Genomic DNA, 16,636 nt, shown 5'->3' with positions numbered 1-16,636 from the left:
CCAAGCGGGTCTCAAACTCCTGACCTCGTGATCTGCCTGCCTCGGCCTCCCAAAGTGTTGGGATTACAGGCGTGAGCCACCGTGCCACGCCAATAAACTTAGACTTTAACTGTGGTGAGCTGAAAAAAAGGCAAATACTAGTAAGCCCTGACACACACTAAAGAATATATGTTCACTGGGTGTCACACAGAGGGGAGCAACAGCTCAGTGCCATATACCACGTGGGCACCCTGTGGAACCTATGTGAATGTGGGGAAAGGTAACTGGAATAAGCCTGCTTCTCCCCCTACAAAAGTCAGCCAGGGCCCAGGGACGCTGGTCTGTTGCATTCAATCTCTGCCAACTTGCTGAAAACTATAAACTTGGAACATCAGCAAGAGCTCTTCTGCCCTCCCACCCAGGTTCCCCAGCCAAACTCAGGCTGTACCTCTCAGCTTTAAAAATTCCTTCTTCTGTAAAATTTCTGTCTTCTAACACTTTCATGAATTTTACCACTGCATATCCTAAAGTCTTCAAGTTTCCAAACAATGATGCAAATTAACGTATCTATCTGTATTCTTATTTTGTTTCTAGAGATGGGGTCATGTTGCCCAGGCTGGCCTCAAACTCCTGGGCTCAAGTAACCCTCTTGCCTTAGAGGCATGTGCCGCGGTGCTGCCTTCATCTTTAAATTTTTAATTAGTTTAAATAAATGTAATAGACATGTCTTTAAAAAAAAAAAAAAATCCCTAACATAGTGGACCTTTCTAACTGTATTTCAATAATTCCTGTCTCAGTCCCCAAGCATATTTAAGCCCAGAAAGACTCTCATCAAAGTCAAACCCAGAACAAGGCACCTGTTGTGGGTTGAACTGAATTTGACAAAAAGAGATGCTGAAGTTCTAATCTCTGGTAATTTGGAAAGACAATCTTTGCAGATGTAACTAAATTAAGATGAGATCATATTACATTAGGGTGGGCCCTGAATCCAATCATTAGCGTCCAAACAAGGCGCTGTGAAGACAGGGACACACGCAGAGGGAGAACCCTGTGCTGACCGAGGTGGGGACGGGGTAACGCAACTACCAGCAAAGGAATGCCAGGTACTGTGGGCAGCCACCAGAAGCTGGAAGATGTGAGGGCGGACTCTCCCCTCCACCCTTCAGAGGGAGCATGCCCTGCAGCCCTTGCATTTGTTGGGCTCCTGGCCTTCAGGACTGTGAGAGAATACATTTCTGTTGTTTGAAGCCACCAATTCGTGGCAAGTAGAAAACCACAATACCTGAAATGAGGGATGCCACCACACGTCAGTTCTACCATAATTATTTGGGGATAAGTATGACCCTAGCTTATAAAGTTTTAAGGGCAGTTACCCAGGCCTCTGCAATTCAGTGTGGTCAGAGGCATGGCAGGATTGGTCCTGTGAGTACAGAAGAACCTTGGGAGGCCTCTGTCTCCAGGGGTGTCTTTGTCTGTTTGTGTTGCTCTAAAGGAATACCTGAGGCTGGGGAATTTATGAAGAAAAGAGGTTTATTTGGCCCACAGTTCTGCGGGCTATACAAGCATGGTGCAGCATCTGCTTCTGGGGAGGGTCTCTGGCTGCTTGCACTCGTGGTGGAAGGCGAAGGGGAGCCGCCTGTGCAGAAATCATGTGGCCAGAGAGGAAACGAGAGAGAGGAGGTGCCAGGCTCTTTTCAACAGCCAGTCACTGAAGAAACTAAGCATGAGAACTCACTCACTCCCATGAGAATGGCACCAAGCCATACACAAGAAACCCGCCCCCACAATCCAAACATCTCCCACCAGGCCCCACCTTCAACACTGGGGATCAAATTTTTTTTGCGGGGGGGGGGGGGTCTGGGGGTACCAAATTTCAATAAGAGACCTGCCAGGGGGCAAACAAACCCTATGCACAACACAGCAGGGGCATCCTTCATTTCCAGTGCGGTGCTGTGCCCTTGGGTAAGGGTACAAACCCCATTTAAAGGGCTCTGCCCTCATGACCTCCTCACCTCCCAAATGGCCACACCTCCTAACACCATCACCTCAGGAGTTAGGATTTCAACAAAGACTTTAGGGAGAAACAACTCCTCACACCACAGTACTTTTCAGCTTCCAAGAAGCCATGCTAAGTCTCCGACCTCATCTCCAGCAACTCTTCCCCGTCACTCCTTCAGCTCCAGCCACACGGGCTTCCCGTGCTGCTCCTCCAATCCACCAGGTATGTTCCTGCCTGGCCTTTGCCCTTTGCTATGCTCTCCATGTAGAAGTTCTCTTCACCAGATATTCACATTACTCATCCCCTCACTTCCTTCAGGCCTTTCTCAAATGTCACCTTATATGCCAGGCCTTCTTGAGTACATGCTGCCCAATACTCCCTATTCTCCTCACCTTGACTCTTCTCCAGATCTCTTTCCACCACGGGAAGCAGAAACTGTCTGGCTTCCCTATGAGAAGGAAAAGTCCACAAGGGCAGGACTTCGTTCTGTCACCTGATACAGTCCTGCTGTCTAGAAGAATGGCTGGTACATAATAGGAACTCGATGCTTGTTGAATAAAGTGCTTTAGTGTGGGAAATGAAGCCTTACTGATGTACACACACTTTCCAGTTTTCCCTTCCAACCTGAATAATCAAGAAACACCCACCAGAGGAAGCAAAGGCAGAAACTGACCATTTTCCTTCAAGGTGGTTTTTGGCTTTCGGCATTGCCCTATCACCCCTGCCCCTGGATATACACAGATTTAAAACTCCAACCTATCACTACAAACAATGTCAAGTATTTGAGGTAATGAATATGTTAACTAGCTTGATTTAATAATTCTACATTATATTTATTTTTATTTATTTTTCTGAAACAGGGTCTTGCTCTGTTGCCCAAAGTAGAGTGCAGTGGCATGATCTAGGCTCACTGCAAACTCCACCTCCCGGGTTTAAGCAATTCTCCCATCTCAGCCTCCCAAGTAGCTTAGGATTACAGGTGAGCACCACCACACCCAGCTAATTTTTGTATCTTTAGTAGAGACGGGGGTTTCACCATGTTGGCCAGGCTGGTCTTGAACTCCTGACCTCAAATGATTCGCCTGCCTCAGCCTCCCAAAGTGCTGGGATTACAGGTGTGAACTACTGCACCCAGCCCACATTATATTTATAAATCATAATACTTTTACCCCATAAATTTATACAATTACAAATTATTGATTTATAATAAAATAAATAAATAATAAAACTCAAATGTCACAGATCCCAATGAGGGCTTTGGATCTGGCCTTGCTTCCACAAACAGAACAGGCCCTAACAGGCCTTTATGCTTTATATCAGGTCAACTTGCAAAACTAAAAAACAAACCACCCCAATTTCCCATGTCCTGGACTCTGAAATCCTTGAGGAACTGCTCTATCTGATGTCAGCCTCAGGGCTGCTAGGAGCGACATTTGAAAACCACACTTACTACCAGCAGTCCTGGGAGGGCATCTGCTCTCCTCACTACAGCATCTTTCTGTCTTGCTGAGCAACTTCCCTCAGAATGCTTTCACCAGTAAAGTCTCTAGTGGCAATCAAACCACAAAGCTCTGGGTGCAGCGACATTCTTGTGGGCCCTTGTCGTGATGACAAACTCTGAGATTTCCTGTGGGGCTCAGCACGGCCAGGGAAATGACATTGTTGGAGTTATTGCTCATCGGCCTGAGGTTCTTTTTTCCAGGAGTCAGACTGAGGGGCTGGTGTTTCGTTCTCATCCTCTTACCAAGGAAAGAGGCTCCAGTCCCTAGAACTTTTCTGACATGACACAATCTCTCAAATAGACTCCTGAGGTAATGCATCTTGTGACGCTATCACTATAGACTTTTTTCTTTTCTTAGGAACTTTGTCTCCAGCTCTCCTTCTCTAAATTATTATTATTATTTTTTCTTTCTTTCCTGTTTGTCCTGCCTTGGGGTATAGAAAAGGCCTTTCTCCTCTCTGTTCCTCTATTTTCCCATTTGTAAGATGAGGATTTGGGCAATACCAGTGCGATCCTGCCCCCCCCCCCACCCTACTCCCATTTTTACTTTAGCCACACGACACTTTCTTCAAATGAACTCTTGCCTTAAAGACTAAACAAACAAAACAGATTAAAATGGAGCTCAAGAGAGAGGGGAGACATACCATGGATGTGTATGGATATGTACTTTTGTCTCAATAAAAATAGCCCTGCTGGCTCATCTCCTGCCCTCCAATCCAGGCTTTGGAGGCAATAGACAAGGCAGACTTAAGTTCCCTTCTGCTCCTGATCTTCTGTGAGAGCTGAGTCCTCAGAGACCCTCTGCTGGGAGTCATGGTTTCTGACCCTGAGTGTGACCTGCCTTGGTCACATACTTCTCCCTTGTGTAAAATTCACAGCTTCCAGCTCCTGGAGACCACCGCCGACTTCAAGCTCTACTATTAATCAAAAAAACTGAAGGCAATGGCCATCTTTTTGCTGTCTCTACCATGACTTCCAAATTAAAAACCCAAAGCCTCACTAATTCTCGTGTTCGCTCATTAGCAGATCTGTAAAATGGTCAGAGGGTACCAGCTGCCCACAATATGGTATGTTTGGCAAGAGGCCAAGAACTCACGGAGGGCTGAAGAGTCATGTCTTGATGGGGGACAAGGGAAGGCAGGAGAAACAAGACAAAAACAGAAAAAAGGCAATGAGAGGACACAATCAGAGAAGTCAGGATGGAAAAAGGGACAGCATGGGCACAGCTGGAGCAGGTGGGGCAGGGCAGAGCCCTAAGGGCACATGTGCCCTGAGCCACCAGCCTGGATGGGTGAGGAGTGCCAACAGAGGCAGGCAAAATCTGACACCTGAGAGACAGGTCTAAGCGGTCCACGGACACGCCCACTTGTAAACTCATCTGGGTGCATCCACTTCACCAGAGGACACAGCTAGGTGATATGATAACCACTGAGCTACACCGCTGGGACACAAATCAAAGAAAGATAAAGCAATCTTAGGCATGGAGCAGGAGAACAAAGACAAATCTCGGAAAGAGTTACTGTCCCTGCATCTTCTAGATACTACTTTAGAAATATCCTTCAGAAAAACAAAGAAAAGAAAAGAAAAGAAAGGAAGGGAAAGGAAAGGAAAGGAAGAAAAGAAAGAGCTGAGAGAGACAGAAAGAGGGAATGAATAGAAGAGAAAAGAAAAGAAAAGAAAAAAAAAAACCCCTTCAGAGGTCCTTCTGCTGAAGGACAGGGAAAAAGACGTACTTCAGCTAAGCGCTGACGTGTTTTCCTCCCAGGTGTGCTTTTACCTGCCGACAGACTGACACTGCTACCATATGGGGTCAGACTCCCAAACCCCACCTATGATCACATGCTGGCTAGCACCCCCAATTCAGTCTGCCAAGACGAACCCCTACACCACTCAAGCACTTTACAGCAGATATACACGAGGGGAAAAAATTCTTCTTCAAACAACCGTGTTTAGCCGCTCGATCCCCTGAGGTTTAGGTGAGTTCTACCTACTGCTGCCCTCCCTAACACATCAGCTTCATGTGAGTCCCAGAGAAAGCCCAGCCTACCAGATAACCTGGGAAAGACCAGATACAAAGCTCAGAGTGAAGCACAGAGCCAGGAGCGGCAACTGTCCCAATGCATATGGTGCTGATCAAGCCTCAGCCAAAGAACCACTACCATCTGCAGGCACCAGGTGTAAAAGGGATGATGACAAGCCAGCAAATCATGTCAAGCAATGGGGTCAAGCAACGGGGTCAAGCAATGGGGTCAAGTGATGGGCAGCTGAAGTAGGTGGTTCAGAGAAGATAAAGGGAAGAAGGAATCTATCACTACCTTAACTATCAAAAGCAATGGTTCTCCAAGTGCAGTCCTCTCCCAGCAGCATTGGGATCACCTGCAAACTTATTAGAAGTGCATATTCTTATGCCCCGACCCAGACCCACTGAACCAGAAACCCTGGGGATGGAGTCTGCCAATCTGTATTTTCACAAGCCCTCCCAGGCAGCTGTGACGCACACTGAAGTTTGAGACTCAAACTTTTTGTTCTAAATCAGGAGTCAGCAAACTTTTAAGAGCCAGATAATAAATATTTTAGGCTTTCACTGTGGGGTTATCTCTGTTACAACTACTCAGCTCTGCCACTGTAGCACAAAAGCAGTCAGACAATGTGTAAACAAATGGGTGTGGTGCAGATGAATGGGCACAGCTATGTTTCGAAAGCACAGAAACAGGCAGTGAGCTGGACGGGGCAGGCGGTGGTTTGCCAGTGTCTGTTCCTTAAAAAGATGGAGCTTTAAAGGGTAGCTCTTTAAAAGGTAGGACTGAGTCCAGCAGTTAGAGATTTTTAACTTTCACTGAAAGCTGCCTAATAAAAGCCTGCATTTCCATCTGTCCATCCTTCCATCCATTCATTCAGCTCACTGCCAAATCATTTCCCCTCCTTCATCCTTCACAAACCCTGGTCCTTGAAGCTCACGGCATCATGCTTAACCACCCTGCTCCTTGTTGCTGCAATCTTCCAGTATCCTGGGCACTATCCCTCATCATCAGTGGCTCCCTGTCTCCCTCTCCACCACTGCAGTACCATTCAAGATGACTTCAAAAGAATGCAGATGACTCACCCAATAGCACAGCCTCCTCTCTTCACAAATTTATGGTTACCCCACCTCAGTCACCCAGTCCATGGTCATGTCCTAGGTCTTGTCAACACCAGAAGCTGCACACCTCTGAAGTGTCCATTTCACCACCCCTACCTCATATTCTTCCAGGTCACTTCTGATACTCTCGCTCCAGCATTTCTTCAACCTTGTCATGCAACAAGTTGTTCATTATCCATTATGCTTCCATGGGCTTTTCCCTTCCTACTCAGCTTTGCTTACATAGTCCATCATTTATATTTATTCTCCTTATAAATACCCTTTCACCTATGTCCCTCTCTCCCTCTGTTGCACTTACCTGGGAAAATGCCAACCCAGATTAAATTCAACCATCTACCCACTCCGTGCGTCACCTGAGTGGCTGCATGTTGCTGGAGGAAAATGCTAAATTGTGCTAAATGGTCTCAGTTTAAATTCAGGGCCATGAATCCCAAATGGGCACTATGGAAATTCTATTAAACTTCCTTTATATGTTCATTGTCTGCTCTCCAAAATAACTATTTCATGCTTTGTCTTGTCTCCTCAAATCTCCTATGCTCCCTCCTCTCCTCAGCTGAGAAAATAAATCTGATGAGAACTCTATCTTCCTGCTACCAAATCTACTAATCGACCTACACCTGTATGTATAGTCGCTTCTTTCTCTGTTAAAATTGATAGCATGCCTGTACTGTGTTTTTAAAGGAATCAAAATACAACCCTGCACTTTGCAAGGCTGAGGTGGGAGGATCACTTGAGGGAAGGAGTTTGAGACCAGCTGGCCCTTGGGCTGTAATTTACGGAACCCTGGCCGAGAATATCACCGACCTATTGGCGAGACCCTATCTATATAGCGAGACCCATCTCTACAAAAATAAAAAAAAAAAAATCAGCTGGGCATGGTGGTGCATGTCTGTAGCCCTAGCTACTCAGAAGGCTAAGGCAGGAGGATCACTTGAGTCCAGGAGGTTGAGACTGCAGTGAGCCGTGATCACGCCAGCGCACTCGAGCCTAGATGACAGAGCAAGGCCCTGTCTCAAAACAAAACAAAAACACACAACCCTTCCACTTAGACAATGATTTCGTCCCCACATACCTTCTCAGAAACTTCACTCTTACTATTAACCTTCCTTTCTTCTTAATCTTCTATTTCTTTCTCTGCAAGATCCTTCTTGGTGAGGCAAATCATTAAAAAACCCTTTCTTTATCGCTCAGTCCTCTGTAAGTACTGCCTCTTTTCTACAAAACTTCTTGAATCAGTTTTTTGAGGCAGCTGCCTCCCCTGCCTTCCCTCCTATCTGCTCCTCAGACCTCTCCAATCACACTTCTGCCTCCTCTAATGAACTGGCTATGATTCAAGTCCAGTGATCTCTATGGGTGCTTCTCTGTCATCTTAACCTCTCAACAGTGTTCAACACAGTTCTTGGAACACTTTCTCCTCCTAGCTTTCATGACACCACACTTCTATTCTCCTCCGACATAACTGGCTACTCTTTCTAAGTTCTCCTTTGCTGACTACCCCTCCTCTGCTCAGCTTCCGAATGCTGCATTTCACAAGAAGCTGTCCTGGAACTCCTCCTCTTCTACCCATCTGCACTACTTCTTAGAAACTCTCATTTCAGCCAGGTGTGGTGGCTCACGCCTGTAATCCCAACACTTTGGGAGGCTGAGGTGGGCGAATCACCTGAGGTCAGGAGTTCGAGACCAGCATGGCCAACATGGAGAAACCCCGTCTCTACTAAAAATACAAAAATTAGCCAGATGTGGTGGCACATGCCTGTAGTCGCAGCTACTCGGGAGGCGGAGGCATGAGAATCGCTTGAACCCAGGAGGCTGATGTTGCAGTGAGCTGAGATCAAGCCACTGTATTCCAGCGTGGGTGACAGAGCAAGACTCCGTCTCAAAAAACAACAACAACAAAAAAAACCCAATACTCTCATCTCATAGCTTTAAACATTATAATGTTTGACTCCAAATCTGTATCTCCAACGCTATCTCCCCTTAATACCAGATTTAACATATCCAATTATTTATAAAACATATCCTCTTGGATGTCAAACCCAGACTTGAACATGTTTAAAACAAACACAAGTGATTTATAGTCACCCCCACCCCTACCCCTCCCTGACTTCCCCATCTCAGTGAATGGCACTCGACCCAACTGCTGAACGTAAAAAACAAAAAGGCCACAAAAAAAAAAAGAGAGCTGTTTTTCAAGAATGACCCTACACAGCACATCCCTGATCTTTTTCTTTTCCTCAAACCCCACGCCTTCCATCCAATCCATCAGCAAATCTTACTAGCTTACTTCCAAATACATTCCCAATCTCTACTATTCTTTCTGTCTAGCGCCACTGCCCCATCCTAGTCCAAGCCTCCATCATCTTGGACTAGGAGGTGTGTCGTGGACACTCTCCTAGTGTCACCTGGAGGTGTGTCGTGGACACTCTCATACCGAATCAAGTTAGCCTCTGCTCAAAAAGCCTCTAATGGGCCAAGCATGGTGGCTCACGCCTGTAATCCCTGCACTTTGGAAGGTTGAGACAGGCAGATCACCTAAGGTCAGGAGTTTGAGACCAGCTTGGCCAACATGATGAAACCCCATCTCTACTAAAAATTAAAAAAATTAGCTGGGCATGGTGGCACATGCCTGTAATCCCAGCTACTCAGGAGGCTGAGGCAGAAGAATCGCTTGAGCCCGGGAGGTAGAGGTTGCAGTGAGCCGAGATCACACCACTGCACTCCAACCTGGGCAACAAGAGCAAAACTCCATCTCAAAAAAAAAAAAAAAAAGCCTCTAATGGTTTCACCTCACACTTAGAAAACAAGCCAGACTCTTTAACCGAGGCAATCAGGCTCCACATGGCCTCCCTCCTGCCAACCCCTCCACTTCATTACTACTCTGTCCCCCCTTTCACTTGCTTAAACAGCTCCAGCAGACTTATTTCTGTCTTAAGACAGGAATATCTATCTCTCTGTGTAATATTTCTCTGTGACCTCCAACTGGAATGCTCTTCCTTGAGGTACTTTTATGTGGCTGTCTGCTTCTTTTCATTCACATCTTAGCTGAAATTTCACTTTCTCAGAAAGCCCTTCCCCAATTATTCACTAAAGGAGGTCTCCAGTAACTCTCTAAAACATCACCCTTACTACATGATGGTTTCTTGTTTGTTTATTGTCTGTATCTCACCATAAGCTCCAAAGAGTAGGCATCATGTCTGATTTGATAAATGCTATAACCCTAGCACCAAGAACTGGCACATAATTCATCTAACACGTATTGGGCACTCAGCACTCCAAAGAGCACCAACAGTAGAGCAGCGAACAAAGTACACACTGATCCCTGGAGATTATACTGTTGCAGGCCACACAGACATTGAGCTACCACTGTAACAAGGGATCTGAGGGAAAGCACGGTCTTCGATGGAGGAAACATCTGATGGAATCAAGGAACTCACAGAGGGACTCGAGAACTCAGCTCTGAAGGATGAGCAAGAATTAACAAGAGGAGAGGTGAGAGTGGGGAGAGAATAATTCCAGATAAATGGAGCATGGCAAGTTGGGAGAACTGAATGTCAACCAGGGAGACTGAAGCACAGAGAGAGAAAGGATGAGAATACAGAGATGAGGCTGGTGAGGCTGAGTCGGATCATGTGGGGTCTTAAGCCATATTCAAGTTTTGGAATTTATCTTGAAGTCAATGGAACACCACTGGGTTTTAAGTGGGAGAGCAAAAGTCAAATTTCTATTGAAAACAATCTCAGCTGAAGCATAGTGAATGAATGAGAACAGAGCTTCCCACAAAATGTCCTATGAGTCATGAATGGGTAACAGATGTGCCCAAGATATTGATCCCTCAGTCCCTGGAGTGGCTGGGTGGGTCCCGGGCAGCCAAAACCCCCTTTGGGGCAGTTGCCTCCAGCTTTGAGCACCTTTGTCCGGTTACCCCAGTGAATTGTGCAAATACAATTTTCTGAGAGCTGTACTGTAAAAAAAAAGCCTGGGAAGCATTGGATTAGAGAATACACATGTGAATGTTGGAAACCTGTTAGGAGACCACTGCAATTATCTTGGAAAGAGATGACAGTATCTTAGTGGTGACAATGGAGATGAAGAGCAGTAGATTTTTGAAATATTTGGGAGGAAAATCAACAAGAGGACTTCACCATGCCCTTCATTATAACCTTCATTAGACGTCAGAAGCTGGAGAGGAGGACGTCAGGAATGACTCCCAGGATGCCCACTTGGGGCTTGCACACTGGCTCAAGGGTGCTGCCTTTCACTGAGAGAAGAAATGCAGGAGGAGGACCTGGTTTGGAAGGGAAGATTCTGAGCTTTGTTTTGGACATAGTGGGTTTAAGGTACCTGTGAGACATCCAAATGAGATGTGAAAAACTAGATTGGCTCTGGAGTTCATGGAAGAAATCTAGGCTAGGGATATAATTTTGCATAGAGGTGGTACTTGAAGTCGTGAGAACGGATGAAATTCCTAGGTAAAGAACACAGGACTCAGCCTTGAAGAAATTCAACATTTTAAGACTGGAACGAAGAGGAGGAACCAGTAAATAATACTAAAAAGGAGGGAAATGTGTATCACAGAAACCAAAAGGAGAGTAGTTCAGGAAAAAGAATGAGGTCACTAAAAATCGTTGGATACGTTCAAATAGGAAGAGTGACAACACGTCAGAAATGGTTGGGGGCTAGAAAGGGGAGCGCTACATCAAGTGGCCTGTAGGATATCTTGCAACTTTAAAAAGTTGAGACCTGACCCTAACTCCATGAAGGCAAACTAGCAGACATTTTAACTGTTACAGGTGAGCCTCAAGAACATGTAATGCGGTGTCAGGACAAATAATATTAACTCCTATCTTCAATGAGACATTGGGTTTTGTGTAGGTCCAACACAAGGGTTGTAGAAGCATCAATATAATTATGCCCAAGGAAACGATTACAGTTTTCCAATATACATTACTTTTCTTCTGTTTTACCAACATCAAAAAGTCAAGTGCTCTTCAATAAGACGGAGTAGAGGAACTGTTAAAATTCTACAAGTCTTCCAAATGAGCAAAAACAACAACAAAAAACAGTAAGTCCCAATATTTCAGTTTGTCTTTAGTTTGTCCCAGTCTTACAGGAGCAAGAGGATCAAATCAACAGTGTTTACAGTGGAGTTTGGGCTGTAGGCATGGTAAAGGAGTAGGTGAATAAGGGTGTGCCTGCTAAGAGAGGAAGTAAGGGTGACACCTTGCATTCTTGGAAGTGAAGTTGTAATTGACATTAAGATTAACATGCAGGTATGTGTGGCTAGAGCCTAAAGTCAATCCTGATCCTGCTCTCTGCTCCAAGCAATTCCTATTTTCTTTCAACTCCAGAATTCCTATTTTCTTTCAACTCAACAACAACGAAGACAACCCAATTTTAAAATGAGCAAAGGATTTGTGCAGATATTTCCTCAAATAAGACATATCATTGGCCAAAAAGCACATGAAAAGCTGTTCAACATTATTATCACTACAAAAATGCAAATTTTAAAAATCACAATGATAGACTATATCAACTAGGATGGCTATAATAAAAAACCGGCCAGATGCAGCGTTGCACACCTGTAATCCCAGCACTTTGGAAGGCCAACATGGGAGGATCACTTGAGCTCAGGAGTTTGAAACCAGCCTGGGCAACACAGCGAGACCTACGTCTCTACTAAAAATGTAAAAACAAAAAATAAAATTTAAAAAAAAGAGAGAAAACAACAAGTGTTGGCAAAGATGTGGAGAAACTGGAACCCTCATATATTGCTGGTGGTGTAAAATCAGGCAGCTGCTACAGAAAAGTTTGGCAGTTACTCCAGTTAAAACATAAAATTACCATATGAACCAGCTATTCCACTCTGACATACAAACAAAATGTTCATAGCAGCATTATTTACAACAGCCAAAAAGTGGAAACAACCTAAATGTCCATCAACTGATAAATGGATAAACAAAATGTGGTATATCCATATAATGGAATAGTATTCAGACATAAAAATGAGAGAAGTACTGATACATGCTATAACATGAATGAACCTTCAGACATTAAGCTAAGGGTGAAAGAAGCCAGACACAGAAAGCCACACACTAGATGATCCATTTATAAACATCCAAAACAGGCAAATCTGCAGAGACAGATAGAAAACAGATTCATGGTTGCCAGGTACTGAAGGAATGGGCAGTCTCACTGCTTAATTAGGTAAGTTTCTTTTGGGGGCAATAAAAATGTTCTAGAGTTAGACAGTGGTGATGATTATACAACATTGTGAATTTTATGTTATGTGAATTTTACCTCACTTTAAAATATATATATATTTTAATATATATATAAAATATATATATATTTTAAAAATATATATAAAATATATATATATTTTTAAAAATATATATATAAAATATATATATATTTTAATATATAAAATATATATATTTTTTAATATATATATATATATAAAATATATATATATATTTTAAAGTGAGGTATATATATATTTTAAAGTGAGATATATATATATATCTCCTTTTCTTCTCAAAATGCTGCACCACAAGGGGAAAAGACAGGACACTGGCCGGGAACAGTGGCTCATGCCTATAATTCCAGGACTTTGGGAGGCCGAGGCAGGCAGATCACTTGAGGTCAGGAGTTGGAGACCAGCCTGGCCAACATGGTGAAACCCCACCTCCACTAAAAATACAAAAATTAGCTGGGCCTGGTGGTGCACGACTGTAATCCCAGCTACTCAGGAGGCTAAAGCAGGTGAATCGCTTGAACCCAGGAGGCGGAGGTTGCAATGAGCCGAGATCACACCACTGCACTCCAGCCTGGATGACAGAGTAAGACTGAATCTCAAAAAAAAAAAAGAAAGAAAGGACATTAAAAAAAAAAGACAGGACATTAAATCTCTGTGTCTGAAAATAGGCATGGCAAGTAATGACTTTTACCAGCAAATCAGTCTGTACTCCACCAAAAATTTACTCACACAAATTGGTTGGGGTAAAATAAACTGCCATATTAATTGTTAAAAATTAACTTTAATGCTGTAAGCAAAAGTACTAAGCATTTAATGAGTTAATAAGGTACTGTGGTAGAGCCAATGGATAAACAAGAGTAAACTTTTATGTGATCACATCACTACTTTCCAATCGAGTAACATATTTATACAACTAAAAAAATAGAGATATGGCAACCGGAAACCCATAAAAGGACCTGGAGACAGTGAAAACAAGCAAGAGCTCAAAGCCACGGCAAGCACAGCTGCATGACTCATAGGCACCTCCTCGGCTGATCTGTCTGGGTCAGCAGAGGGCAGAATTGGAGAACTACAAATACACTCCAATATCAAAGGACTATTTGTAAAGCTTTCCAAAACCCTCGGCTGTCTTTTCACTAAGAAAGAGAAAAGGAAATTCACAGTTACACCTGTCAATATCACCCAAGAAAATGCTGTCCTTCAAAGTTAAACTTCTAGGTAAGACAAGCAACCCAGGATCTTTGCTCATAGCTCTGGGTGTTCTGAGGGGTATTGAGAGATCAGGTCCACATCATCCAGTGACACTTCTCCATCCAGGGTGATACAGGGCTCAGATCATGATGAAATCACTCTATAGACCAAACGTCACAGGCGCCCAGCTGCCACTTGTCCCCAACTCCACACCCACTAAGTTACCATAGAACTGGGGTAAACAGAGAGAATTTAATATGCTAATAGCTCTGATCTAATAGCTGACATAACACCAATTATACTTTTAATGACACTAGAGTAATAAAAGAGCCCTTGGCATACTTCTCTTTGCAAACATGACTCAAAGGGTGGTTTTCCTTTTGCCCTTCCTTCAATTTCCAGATGCCAGGCCACTTAGAAGCCACTTATCTCTTCACTCAGAGCTGGTATTCAGGGGGTTATCATTTTATAAGAAAAGGACCACAAATTTTGGAATGCCTAGCTACTCAGAGTATCCAACTACGGCATAAGGAATCCCCATTTCTTTCAGAGTAAAAGTGAATGTTACAGGGTTTGGAGTTTAGAACCTGGAATTCCAGGTTACCACTCTGATGTCCCTCTCTTTCCCTGACTGATTCTGGTTCTGGCTCCATGAAGAACATGTGATCTCCATTTCTAAATCACGGGCAGAGGCCACCAAGTTCATGAGATGGCTTCACACAGAATCCATGGCTATTAGAAAATAAGAGCAGCAGATCGAACTGACCTGCTGGCACTTGACAGTGAGTCCACCGACCAGCCCTACGAATGGCAATGTTTGTGCTTCATATGGAATGAAAAAAGCAAGGTGCTGAGAGATATAAACAACACGGTGTTACTTATTGAATACAGGATGCATATGAAACATGGAATGAAAAGATACAGACCAAATTCTTGATAGTTGTTGCTTCTGGTGAGTGGTAATGAGACTGGGGATGGTGTGGGAGGGAACACAGACGACCTCAATTTGATTAGCATTATTTGTGTAAAAAAAAAAAGCCAAAAACGTAAATATTACAAAATGCTACCATTTGTTAATGCTAAATGATAAATGCACAGGTGTTTGTTAAATTCGCTTTCATACATTATTTTCCAAATTAAAAGAAAAAAACACCTTTTATCTTATAAGCACTTGGTGGCAATATGCTCAATCAGTAAACAGCTGCTGAGCATCCACCAGATGCAAATAATAAAATCCTGCATTAAGTATTTACTGTGTCGGGCACAGTACTAAGTGATCTGTATTATGTTACGAGGCAGGTACCTTTCATAAGGGGTAAGTGTTTATCCTCACCTCCAGCTTTCATTAGTTAGAGTCCTGGCCTCCTCCATCTAGTCCAGGGAAGACTGGTGGCTTTTCTGACTGGCTTGTTTGGAAGAAGAAACAAAGGGGCTCGTCCCCTTCTACTCTGCCAGAAGCTGCTTGTTTGCAGAAGCCTCTTGTAAGTTTAACAGACAGGCTCTGCCTGCCTCTGCAGAGAAAGACCTGTGGTTGTCCTACACTTACAGAGATTTGTAGGGTAAGTTCATCTATCTGTATGCCTAAATCTGGATCAATATTAAAAACCCATGACTGCTGCATTCCTAAGCCACATTCTTCAACCTAATCTTTATTAATAGTAAAGGTAAAATATACAAAAAGATGGAATTTTTATATCCATCTTTCAATTGGTTCCACTCTTGGGCAGGAAATAAAAGTTACTTATTGTCTCCCTCCATCCTAACACTTTCTTTTGCCATTTTACAGACGAGTGTATTTAGGCTTAAAAACACTGTATCAGTCCATTTTTGCATTACTGTAAAGGAATACCTGACACTGGGTAATTTATAAAGAAAAGAAGTTTAATTGGCTCATGGTTCCACAGGCTGTACAGGTATAGTACCAACATCTGCTCAGTGTCTGGTGAGGGCCTCAGAAGGCTTACAATCATGGTAGAAGGTGATGGCAAGCCAGTATGTCACATGGTGAAAATGAGGCAAAAGAGAGTGAGTGGGAGGTCCCAGCCATTTAAACAACCAGATTTTGAGTGAACTGAGAACTCACTCATCACCAAGGGGATTGTGCTATGCCATTCATGAGGGATCTGCCCTCATGATCCAATCATCTCCCACCAGGCCCCACCTCCAACACTGGGGATCACATTTCTACATGAGATTTGGAGGAGACAAACATCCAAACCATACCAAACAGTAAGTATGTCATTTATTCAAGATGATATTAAGTGGCAGTCAGGGTTCAAATTCATATTCATCTAATTCCAGAGTTCTTAATTACCATGCCAAGGCATTATGCTGTGCATATCAGAGCAAAGACAAGCTGTATCTTTTGCTTACTAGGAATCTTAAAGATGAACTTAAAAAATATTCTAAAGGTTGGAGCTTTTCTTAGTACATATTTGGATCTCACAGAGGGGACTAGGCGTGGTGGGTCATGCCTGTAATCCCAACACTTTCGGAGGCGGAAGTGGGAGGACTGCTCAAGGCCAAGTTCGCGACCAGCCTGGGCAACACGGGGAGACTCTGTCTTTACAA

At 43.7% G+C, this 16,636-nt stretch overlaps 1 protein-coding gene across 2 annotated transcripts in view; it reads right to left on the bottom strand.

Annotated features, from left to right (window-relative positions):
- PFDN1 (prefoldin subunit 1) overlaps window positions 1-16,636 on the bottom strand; it is a 60,043-nt gene that overhangs the window by 3,188 nt on the left and 40,219 nt on the right. Inside the window, exon 4 of one of the 2 annotated variants that reach the window (XM_033181014.1) lies at window positions 14,832-14,915. The exons of the other annotated variant lie outside the window; for it this stretch is intronic. Coding sequence (XP_033036905.1) covers window positions 14,832-14,915 — 84 coding nt within the window. The remainder of the gene's footprint in view (window positions 1-14,831; window positions 14,916-16,636) is intronic. 2 annotated transcript variants of the gene reach the window in all.

This window comes from Trachypithecus francoisi, unplaced genomic scaffold (genome assembly GCF_009764315.1).
Source record: "Trachypithecus francoisi isolate TF-2019V2 unplaced genomic scaffold, Tfra_2.0 Lachesis_group2, whole genome shotgun sequence".
Classification (NCBI taxonomy): Eukaryota; Metazoa; Chordata; class Mammalia; order Primates; family Cercopithecidae; genus Trachypithecus; species Trachypithecus francoisi.
The sequence above is the reverse complement of the archived record's forward strand: the minus strand, read 5'-3'. Positions and strand labels throughout refer to the sequence as shown.